We start from the raw sequence: 12056 nt of genomic DNA, 5'->3' as shown, positions 1-12056 counted from the left end.
TTTTTTTTTTATAGGATCGCGTTAAAGAATATCTGGAAGAAAAAATTATAAGGATGTTTGAATTCCAGGAATTCGACTAAGAAAGTTCATCATATTTTCAAATAATAGACGTACTCAAAAAAGTAATAGACTTTCTCAAAAAAGAAAAAAAAAATGAAAACGAAAAATCCTATATTTTCGATTTATCTTTTCCAGTTGTACTGTTCGAAACACCCTATATAAATTGAGTTAAAATAATATAAAATGAAGGTACACTTAAATCTGACCGATTTTGATATTTTTCTCATTTACTATTTTTACTCGACACGAAATATAATAATTAATAACGGCACGCAAAATATATAACGACGAATATGTATTTTTTTCTTTTAAATTTTGAACGTGTGCAAATACACGCTCCTACTGTATATACATCGGATTTCACAGTCCGTGAATCCCCGTTTCCATTGTGAGAATGACGAAGAAAGCAGAAAGACCACGACCCGTGTCCGGCACGCGATCTTCCGCGATGAGAATGTACAATGTAATGTAATCAGAATGATGTCAGTAGTACGTTCTTTCGGCAAGATTCTTTTCGAACGGAAGAAAGTCGGCGACTGGTTGAGATAGATCGAGATCCGTAATCTCTCTTTTGATTATAAACTTCGTGTCGAAACTCTTAACCGAGCGATATTTCCCCCTCCCTTTCTCATTTTTTCCAACCACGGTTGCAACCATCATTTCAGCAATGCGGTATTGTTAAGCATAAAATAGAAATGAAACTCTCTATGATTATGGAGGCAACGCCAAATTGGCCTTTATTTCATCAAATTGTTCGTCCATTAAATAGATTGTAATTCGAAATTATTTACAATGGGAAAAATTATTTTCACGTTTACTTTGAGAGAATTATTATTCGAAGCGTGGACGATTAATAAGATGAATGCCAATTACAGTTACGATAACGTAAGGTAATTTGAGAAAATAAGAAAAGTGAAAAATGAAGAAATGGTAATATATATATAAAATGGAAAGGACGAATGACGAAATGTTGCTCGCCGAGGGTTTCCACTCATTTCGAAAACTCGAGTGAAAGATACACTGTGATAATTATTAGAAACCATCCGTTTTCAGAATTGTTCACAGTTCGTTAGCTGCAGTTGCACTCTGAATATCTCGGCACGCAATATAATAATATCAACGACGATGATGATTATTCTTTGGTCGTTAGTTGAATATGCAACGCGAGCTTTGAATGGGCGTTTTCGAAATCTTTTTTTTTTCGAAATCGCCAATCGCGTTTTACGATTGTATAATTACGGTTCATTAAAAAATTATCGCGCTGGAAAATATATTTATGTAACATAACGTAATTCGTTAAAAAGTGCGCGTTAATTTGCAAATTTATAATTTTTCGAGATCGAAAAAAAAAAAGAAAAACTTTAAAAAATTGAACACCGAATACGAACAGTTGCGCAAACATTACGTGAACGTTACGATTCTCCGACACGGAAATGCGAATCACGTAAAATACGTTTGGTGGAAAATCAAAAAGAGATCGCGACAGTATAATCCCGTATTCGCAAATCGTCTTGCGACAAAGGGAAACGTGCAAACTGTTTGCGTTGCCGAAATTGAATATCGATTCTTTTCATTCCCTAACCCCGCAAAACCCTTAATCTCCTTTTATTAGTAAAAATATATATTTCGTTTTTTACACTTCTTTGTCTTTCCCTATTTCGATTCTATATTTTATTTTGTAAATATAGACGCGTGTATTTGAGGTATTTGGTGTATCGTTGAATAATTAAAAATTCTAACTTCGATTCGAAATTTGAAAACATTCGATGAAGATTTAAACGTATTCGTTTTCCATATAGGAACGCGCACAACATGCGAGTATAGAGCCTGCCACGTTTTGTACTTTTCGAGTTCGCAGTTAGAAGGACGACTACATTCACTGATTAATTTTACTGTTGCAGACCTAGATAAAGTTCCTAGTCCGCCTCGCACAATCCTGAATTGAAAACTTCGAAAATACACGTCGAAAGATTTAATTAATCGCGAAATATTCAAATTCGAAAAATTATTACGGAATAAATATATTTATAAAGAGAAAGAATTTCTTGTTACAAAGTTTTATTATTGCATTTTATAGATACGCTAAAAAAAATAAATTCAAACTTTCTCATCAATCATAAAAATTACGGTTGTCCTACTTTGTGAAAAAAAAATATTTTTTTTTTTAAATAAAGTAGTGCAATTGCATCTTTTCTATCGAAACAATCCATTTTTATCCATGCTGAATTTCGAGTATATCGATCACGAAATTAACGATAATTTTAAGTTTCGATAAATTTTTTTTTTTTCTTAATTTTTGCAATTAGAAAATTTCTCTTCGAATTATTATATAAATTCCATTAATATCGCGAAAGTATTTTCTTTCCCTCTTCTTTTATCTCCTGTTTGCGGTTTTATTAATAGTTATATCAATTGAATCGTGGCTAACTGTTTGTCATAAAACACTTCGGTCTCTTGAGTTCCTGCTGATCACCAAGACTTGCGGTTATATTTTTTACCCTCTTTTCATCCAAGCATAAAATTCCGATCATTCCAATTTACGATCACTATCCCTAGCTGCCATCAAAGATGAAACGAGAAACGAAAACGATCAGATTCCGCCTCGAATTTTATTTTCTTTCAATGAAAATAATTTATCTCAATTCTTTCTTTTCACCTCATCTTTCCATAATATATTTTTCGAATTATTATAAATATTCCGATAATCTATTTTTTAATTATTCGTGAATTGTGAAAATGGAAAAAATACGAGCGGATTAAAAATGCAATGGCTTGAACTAGAGAGTAGAGTACAAGTAACGTCTAAACATCATAAACGCTTCACGTGAAATCTTTACTACGCGCCCGTGCGTGCAGAAATCTATTCAATCATACTGCGCATGCTGACAAATGATGTTACTACTCGTTCACGGCCGTTCGTGCGCGGAATACCATTCACAAGTGTTTGGCCAACGCTTGTATTCGCATATCGTTCGTTGACATTCGTTTGCTATATTACTGCTCGAACGAATATCGAAAGGATCGAGAACGGAAAATAATTTTGAAGTACGATTTTTTCCTTTCTAATCAAAGTTAAATACTGTTCACTTAAATATTGTCGCGGAAAGAATATTGGTCTAATTGGTTAATTTGGAAGAAAACGTCTATTTTCACAAGCATTTTTGTCTCTAGCATGATATTTGTCACGTATATTAAACCAAACCGATGATCTGTATCTAAACCTCGATGCATTAGCGTAGCCATAGAATTCAAAGAATTCTAACGTATCGATATAATACAAAATTCTTTTTATTTTTTAAAACATGTGTAACGATAATTGTAAGGATAGTTTAATTTAATAAATAAATATAATTTTGAACAATTAAGATAATAATTGTACGAATAAGTTAGACATACTATAAATAATTTCAAAAATATTTCAGCTAAAATATGAAACGAAAATAATTTTTACGATTTTAAATATATTACTAGTGTGTGTGTCAGAATTGTCAACAAAGCGTTTAAAGTGGAGATAGGCGGTCCTAGCGAAAGACCCCTCTTGCCCCTGTGCCGTCCCGCGAGACTTTTTTCGAGCAGTGAACAGTATATGCTTACAAATATACACAACAGTGAGAGGAGTAATAAAAAACCAATAATATATTATTCGTAGGATAATTTTAGAGAGTTCCAAACAAAAGTTGTTGTAACAAAATTTCCGTTAATTTCGTTTATTTAATTAAGTTACAAACAATTGACTAAGTAAGACGATAAAATACAGTTTCGCTCTGCGAATTTACATTCTATTTCCGCTTCGTCTAACGCGAATTTAAATTGTTTCGTAACTCGATCAACATTTATGTATACCAACCAACTTCTGCATTCGACTGGTCCAAAGAATAAATTAATACCCCCCCTCCCGTACACGTGTATTGCATTTTTATGATTTCAGACGGTGCACAGGCGTCTTACATTGACGGTATCGGTCTGTTTGATCTTATCGATGAAATTTGGCACGACACGAGGCGAAAGATGGTCGCGACAGGTCTCGAATAGCGAATGGATACCACTGGCGAATCCTAGGGCGGTGCAAACTCAAGTCGAGCAAAACGGCCCGTCTACTGGACGTTTGGCGAGCGGAAGCGCGCAGCTGCCTCAACTTCCGCAACTCTCTCTACCGCCAGCCCTTCAACAACAATATCAAGAGCAATTATTGCAGCTGCAAAAGACTCAGGAAAATATACAAAAGCTGTTGCTATTGCAACAACAGCTTAGAGCTCAACAGCAACTTCTTCAGGTAAAATATTTTTTTTATTTTTAACGTAAATTAAAACTCGAATATGAAAGAATCATTCAACCTCTTGCATTAATTTATATTTTTTCGGTTTATTCTTTTCAAAGAGTCTCTCCTGAAATTTACAGAAGTCTTTGTTTCCTCAGTCTCAAACGTTCGTACCAAGCGGGTTCAGCAATGCGGACGAGGACAAGCAATTGCATCAAGTCAGATTGGGGGAATCGCAGGTGGCGGATCTTGCATCCGAAGATCTGGTGCCACCCCTCCCCTTAACCGACTCGTTGCCGTCGGTTTTTCCGCCGCAGAACTTCCTCCCTCAACGACCACCCAACCCAGCCACGAAACAGGACACGAGTCTACCTCAGGAATTGGCTAATTTGTCCGGGCAGGATTTCAAGAACGAGCAGTTGTTGCAACAGAGGCCCAACGTAGGAAATGTTGGACAGATCGAGGGGAATCAAAAGCAAGGCGCGAAACAGATAAAGGAATCAAGCCAAGTCGGCTTGGTGTCTCAAAGTGAGGGTGACCAAGACGAAGACGAAGAGGTTTATACTTGTTATTTAATATAAAGTCCGAAGAATCGAACAAAAATTTTTATGTTTCGCTAAAAAAGGTTTAAAATTCTGTAATTGTTAATTTCAATCCATTCCTGGAATATATAATAATAAAATTTATTACAAAGTTCGTTTGTTAATAAAATTTCATTTTAAAACGATCAAGAGCAAAGTTCCGTTCGAGATTACAAAGTTCAAGAGTTCTATGGTTTCCTCCCCTTCTTATTTCACGAACGACATTCTCAATCCAAGGAAAATTCTTAGAATAAGGAATTATGCCACTCACAGAGTTCAGGAAACGAGTATTATAATAATTTTTCTCGAGTAAAGATGCCATGAAAATTAGCATGTCTCAATCATAGAATTCAAGCATAGAATTTTTCTATAAAAAATATACAATTTCACACTGTCAACCCTAATGTCCTAATATATCCTTTTTATTTCAGGTGCAATTGGTCTACGTGCCGGCGGAAACTTTGGCGCAACGAGGGCAGCCTAAGAGAGGGCGTGGAAGGAAGCAGTATCACCCTCTGCGTCAGCACCAGCAACCCCAACAACTGCAACAGAGCCAAGGCGTGGACGCGATCGGACACGACCAGAACGCGTTTGCCCGTCAAATATTGCAACAGATCCAGATGGAGCGGGAGGAGAAGGCCCAATTTTTGAAAGAGGAACGGATGAAGGAGATCGCGAGATTGAACGAGGAGCAAAGGGCGTTGGAGCGAAAGGCGCGGCTTCAACAGGAGGCACTGCAGAGGGAGCAAGAGTTGCAGAGGCAACGGGAAGCGGAGAAGAAGAAGAAAGAGTTGGAGAGGTTGGAAGAGTTGGCCAAGCAACGGGAGTTGGAGAGGATCCGAGAGGCGAGGGAGAAGCAACGTTTGGAAGAGCTGGAGAGAAGGAGATTGGCGGAGGTCCGGGCGAAAGAAGAGAAAAGGCGAGCCGAAGAAGCGAGCAGGCAGAGGGAAGCCGAGAGATTGGCCGCATTGGAGAGGCAGAAGGAACTGGAGATCCAACAGCAACGAGAGCGTGAGAACGAGGGCAGAGTGGAGCAGGCCGAGAATCGAGACGTTCAAGCTCAGGCTCTTCCTTTGATCAGAAATCAAAGCCAGCAATTGCATCGTCAACAACAATTGTCGGAACCGCCTAAACAGGTTAAAAGTAAGATCAGAGGCAGGCAAAGACAGAGGCCTAATTTCCAGGATCAGCAGAGTTATAGAGAAGCTAGCACAACTCTTTCCCCTAATCAGCCCCCTCTCTCGGTATACATGGGAAGTTCCAGCTCGAAGACAACCAACGTCAAAGTTTCTGACGTGTTGAGGATATTGAAGGACGCGAAGACGATAGCTGTTTTGGACACGGTTGGCCCGGATACACCTCAAGTATTCGTGGGCCCAACCAGTTTAGATCCCCCACCGGGTTACGCCAAGTTCGATCTTCCCTACCTGTCGTCCATCGATCACAATCGCGTGGAGAGGAGGGTCGATAAGTTGCCTTTCTTCGTGGCGCCGCTCAGCTTCGATCCTCCTGCAGGATATTCCAAAATCCCTTTCCCGGCGCCACATATAGGATCGGTGGTGGTGAACACGTTGGATAACACCTTGGATCCCACGAAAGACAGAGACGATCCCAATCCAAGCCCGACACCTCTTATAGAGCCTAATTCCTATTTGGACGGTTTGGACGCTGTCTCTGATTCCACTACTCCTTCGTACGAGCCTCAGACGACCATAAATTATCCCGAACCGTCCAATACTCCCAAATACGAGCAAACGTATTCAACGCCATCCGCCGGATATTCGTCCGGATCCAGATTCAGGTTCAGACAATTTTACGCCGACGGTAAACCTGCTTCCGTAATCGGTACTTCTTATTACGACGAGCAGAAACCCGCGACGAGGAAGGACAAGTATTATATCGACGAAGGTTCGAGAACTACGGAGATTCCCGCGCAAAGTGGCAACGTTGAAACGTCGGTGAGTCGCGCGGAAGAAGTTTCGTATTCCACGACGCCCGCTTTCAAAGAAGAAACTATAGTCGGTCACCAAGACCCGTCGGATCAACTGGCGTTAATTAATGAACAGTTGGCCCAGCAGAGGGAGAAATACAACAGTGGTGGACAGTATGGCGAGCAAAAGGTCTCTAACGGCCAGGCTGGTAGTTTCAACGGTGAAATCGCTAGCGGTGACGTTAACGACGTTAGAGATTCCGTTGGGCCAACGCAGTATAGCTTGCCAGCCGAGCTCCCGGCGATCTCTCCTCACCTCCCTGGTCTGGTCAACTCGCTGTTGGACAAGAGCGAGGCGAAACTCCATACCACCACTACCAGCACGACAACTACGACCACCACTACGACTCAACGTATACCCACGACCACTTATAGGCCTCGCAGTAGACAAAGGTAGGTAGGCGTTGCGCGCCGCGATTGGTTGATTTTTGAACGAATGGTCGGAGAAGGAGAGGAAGAGAGAAATTTGATTGGTAATTTTTAGAAGCAGACTAGTTTCCACGAGGCCGAGAACGACGACCGAAACGACTCCATCGAGCAGAACGAATGTAGATAGAAATCGAAGACCGTACAACAGATCCAGATCTAGATTCACGACTACTACAGAAGAGTATCACGAATCCGTTTACGAGCCAACTAAATCGAAAATTCCAGAGACTACGGTGAGATATAACGGGGAGCATAGGAGGCCGACGAGCAGAACGCACAAATATAGGAATCGAGATAAGATTAGCCAGCAATCCGAGGTACATGCATCTTGTGAATTTATGATTGTCTATAAACTGTTTACGTAGCTATAGTTCAGAACTTTAAACGATAAATCAATCGAAATTTGCTAATATCAGGGATATCATAAAACGTCAAAAACATCGTCGCGATATTTTTAAAATAGTAACTGTCAAGTGGAATAAAATATTATTGAAACTTGCATTTCGATCGATTTATACATATACGACTTACATATCGAAACATATTTCGTGCAAATAGGTTCAGAACAAACAGACGCAGCAATCGTACGACACCATCTCCCACAGCGATTCGAATCCCCCGACATCGAACGGTTTCATCCAACAGACGGGACCAGACTCGAGTAATCTTCGTCACTTCGATTCGTCGTCGAATCTGAACGACTATACCCCGGAGAATTATCCGTCCACCACTGTCAGCACCACCGAAAATTATCCATCTTTCCACGACGTCACGGTGAATCACGGTTCCGCTGTAATTTCGGAAGATTATTCAAGAAGTCAAAGTTATCCTCAAACGATTCAAGAAGATTACCGATCTACCGTGGAACAGATTGGAAATATAGAAAAGAGTCCAGTGAATGGATTTAATTATCAAGCTCAAAGCGGAGAGCCGTTGGATCAAAGATTACTTGAGAGAACGAAGGATTATCAGTTGGATGGAAAAGTAGAGAACGGCGATTATGCGATATCCACCACCGTTGATCCAACAAGGTTGAGAACATCGGAAGAGCAACGTTACTCGTCCGTCTACAACGTGAACGTACCGCAGACGCAGCCAGAATACAGTTTAACTGGACAAGATAATCTGCATCACGTGGAGAACGAGAAGATTCAAACCGGTGTTATCGATAATAATCCTAACGAGCAGCCGATATTTATCCCGTTGCCGGAGAATAAGCAAGAGGATTACGAGTTATCACTCTCCTCCACGGAACTTCCATTGCTAGATGTAAGGCTAATAGATTTATTGGCTAATAGATTTTGGAAACTTCTCTGTAGAAGAAATTGTAAAAAAAATTAATTCCGATTTTAGATAACAACCGACACACCGACGACAAGCACGACTCCTGTGATAATTCGACAACGAGTACGAGGACGTATAGGCACTCGTTTGCATCACGAGCCTTCGGTTCAGACTCGGAACAAAGGTTCGCAGGACGAGTATGTTCGTTTCAACGTGGTAAACGATTCCTCTCGAACGATATCGAGCAGACAGAGAAGTAGATCGAGATCTCGTACACCGAGTCACGGATCACAGGTTCAGACCGATGGTAACGAGTACATTAAGATCCACGCGTTGCAACAGCAAAGGTTAGTCGCCACAACAACACCACCGCCATCTACCACGACCACTACGATCAGCTCAACGGAAGAGGACATCGATTATGGATTTATAAGACCACCGAATTTCCGACCTGTACATCCAGTACAGGACAATAGATTCCAGCAACCGATCACGTATCGACCTCATTTTCCAGAGGTGATTTTGAAAAAAAAAAATTTTTTTTTAAACGAGGAAGTCGTATTATAAAAAGATTTAACCATCAATTGTTGCAATTGTCACGAAACGAAAGAAAGTTCTCATAAGAAACGAACAAGCAAAATTCTCTCATTTTCAGGTGCCTCAGCAATCACTGCTACCAAACGAGGATGAAACCGCATTGGAATCGAGTCCCCCGCAATCACAGCTGTTGAAAAATCGTCAAAAGTATCAACCAACTCCCAATCGTCGTCCATCGGTAAAAGCGACAACCGTGCCGCCATCTACAACGACTATGGAAGCCGTCACTACTACCGAAAAAATACCTGTTGCCACGGTGCTTCCTGACGATATGATATACACGGTGAAATCGAAGTCTCGGCCGGACGAAGCGAAAGAGATCAGAGTGAGAGGTAGAATTCGTCGACCCGGTAGAAAACGCGTAACCACCACGAGCACAACCGAATCCGTGTTGGAGGCGCATAACGAGTTGCCATTGGACGAAAATTATCCGCCGATACGACCACAAGCCGTAACCACAGAGCATCAACAGACAGTGTACAACGATAATTACAATAACAACGGAGAATTCTCCGATGGTGCGCGTAATCCAACTGGACAACAGTTCTACGAGACCTCTAGCGAGAACGTGAGTACAGTTGAAGACAATGCGATCAGGTTATGAATCAAAAAAGCAATTGGAAGCGGTATTTAATAAGAATGTTATATTTGTAACTTCGAATAAAGTTTTTTAAAAGTTAGAATCAAAAAATGTGAATTGAAAGGATTTATAAGGGATGTATAAAACTAAAAGTTCCAATTATGATTGGAAGCGATGAGATAAAGTTATAAATCAAAAAAATTGAAAAGAATATTTAATGAGGATGTACTTGTAACTTAATCGAGGAAAAGTAAAATTTCTAAAAGTAAGGATTAAAAAATGTGAACGAATCAAAAGGATTTATAAGATATATATGAAGTTAAAAATGATTTTAATTTTATATACATTTATTATATATATAATTGAAATTTGATTAATCATGCACGTTCGATTTATTTTTTATTAATATAAATATTTATTCCAAAAGATATAAAATATTAAATATTTCAGATCGTCGTCTGAAATTCATAGTTGTCATGAATACGCTTGTCTCGACACTCGGAACATGTTTACTTTAACACTTGACTGATTTTACGACCCTATTATATCCGTTCCACTTTGTATATACTGTATCGAACAATAGTTAGGTGGATTAGAAGGGACCTTAACGAGGGTCGATCTGAGGTATGATTAGAAATTCGAGCACAGTTTGCACTGGTATTCGTACACACAATACAGTCTCTTGTTTCTGACCTATTCTTGTTCCAATTCCTGGCTTCTACCAGTTCTTTTATCGGCTATGGTTTGTTTATGGATTGTGATAAAATAATTGGCGCGTTATATTTTTTTTTATGAAAATTTTATCGTTACTTTTTTATCATTTTCAGGAATGGAAATTTTAAAATTAACAGATGATATATTTATTATATTTTTCCTTTTTGATTGTAACGACAATATCGATTAAATTGTCCACGATATTTAATCTTTTTTTATATATAATTTAAATCTTAGAATTTTACTGCAAATTCTAGCAATTCTCGTTAAAAACTCTACTTCTTCCTCGGTACACAGTTCTTGCCCTTAAAGAAAACTCGTTTCTTTCAAATATATACAATGCTCACAGACAAGATTACGCTTCTCTTAAAAGAAGAAAGCAACAAACAACGATCGATTTAGATAGAAAATTAAAAATACTTTCTTTCGACAAATTTGAAAAAAAAAAGCAAAAACTGAAAAATACTGTAATCAATCAGATTACACCAAGATCAAAATATCTCTAAAAAATTTTTTTGAAATTGAATAATTCTTATACACATATTAGAGAGATAGAAGAAGAAATTCATTACTTTTACAAACAAAAAGTATTGAATATTATAACCCAAGATTTTTTTCTTGCAGCGCACAAAGTTTCCCATCTAATAATCCAGATAAAAAAATAATCGATTTCTTTTCCATTTTCAAAGAAAAACAAAGTTCTTATCTTAAGATATGTAATTCTGACTCATATAACAATATCTCCCGCACAGCTTTAAACTTCCACCTAATTAAAACTTATCGCAAATTGCAGTACCCGGCAGAATTCATGCTGAACTTCGGTAACTACCCGTCCCAACCAGTTCAACGTGACGAATACGATCAGGCGCAGTTGGCCAGCGACGCGCCAAGGAAATACTCGAGCCAAGCTTCAAGGACAAGCACGTCGGCGGCCATCGACAATCGTCGGACAACGGTGGACATCTACGGGGCAGAGAGCCAGTGGTCCACGAAACTGACGAGGACCTCGTTCCAGCCGAGTTTCTCGTCGAATCAAGTGAATTCGGTGGAGGCCTCGAAGGGTGGCCATGCTTGGTCGTCCAACGACGACTCCTCGAAAAACGCCGATCTGCCGGATATAATCACCGCTCCGCCGGAAGTGTCGTCCGTCACGTTGATCGTCTCCTCGGACGACAAGAGGATGAAGGAGGAGAAAAAAGAGGAGAAGGAGAAGGAGGAGGAGGAGGACGAGTCCACGTTGATGGGCACCACGATGTTCGGTATGAAAACGCAGGATCACACGGAGAGGATAAACGCGAGGGTGACGGCCATCACCGACGGCGCGTCGGCGATCAAAGAAAAAAGAAACGGAAGCGAGGTTGACGCTGGCGGCAAGGAGACGGTGGCAGGCGAGGTGGAGAGTTCTATGAAGCAATTGATGATGGCGGATTTGCACAAGATTGGATGGAAGAGCGACAATTCTACCGGCGCGAAAAAGGTGACGAGATTAGAATATAATTATACAATGCTTATAGACGAGTTTAATACGATAATTGGATAATTGGAAGAATTTGTAAAGATGCT

At 39.7% G+C, this 12056-nt stretch overlaps 1 protein-coding gene and 1 long non-coding RNA gene across 3 annotated transcripts in view; one reads left to right on the top strand and one right to left on the bottom strand.

The window, feature by feature from the left end:
* The window catches only part of LOC102672617, a 32837-nt gene that overhangs the window by 14160 nt on the left and 6621 nt on the right, over positions 1-12056 (bottom strand). The window lies entirely within an intron of this gene.
* LOC102678069 overlaps positions 1-12056 on the top strand; it is a 23894-nt gene that overhangs the window by 8352 nt on the left and 3486 nt on the right. The window contains exons 2-9 of the mRNA XM_031510317.1: positions 3989-4333; positions 4477-4875; positions 5331-7282; positions 7374-7635; positions 7877-8587; positions 8672-9118; positions 9258-9767; positions 11287-11970. Of these exons, the coding sequence (XP_031366177.1) occupies positions 3989-4333; positions 4477-4875; positions 5331-7282; positions 7374-7635; positions 7877-8587; positions 8672-9118; positions 9258-9767; positions 11287-11970 (5310 nt within the window). The remainder of the gene's footprint in view (positions 1-3988; positions 4334-4476; positions 4876-5330; positions 7283-7373; positions 7636-7876; positions 8588-8671; positions 9119-9257; positions 9768-11286; positions 11971-12056) is intronic.

Source organism: Apis dorsata, unplaced genomic scaffold (genome assembly GCF_000469605.1).
Source record: "Apis dorsata unplaced genomic scaffold, Apis dorsata 1.3 scaffold_221, whole genome shotgun sequence".
Lineage (NCBI taxonomy): Eukaryota > Metazoa > Arthropoda > Insecta > Hymenoptera > Apidae > Apis > Apis dorsata.
This window is presented reverse-complemented; position numbering and strand designations above follow the sequence as displayed.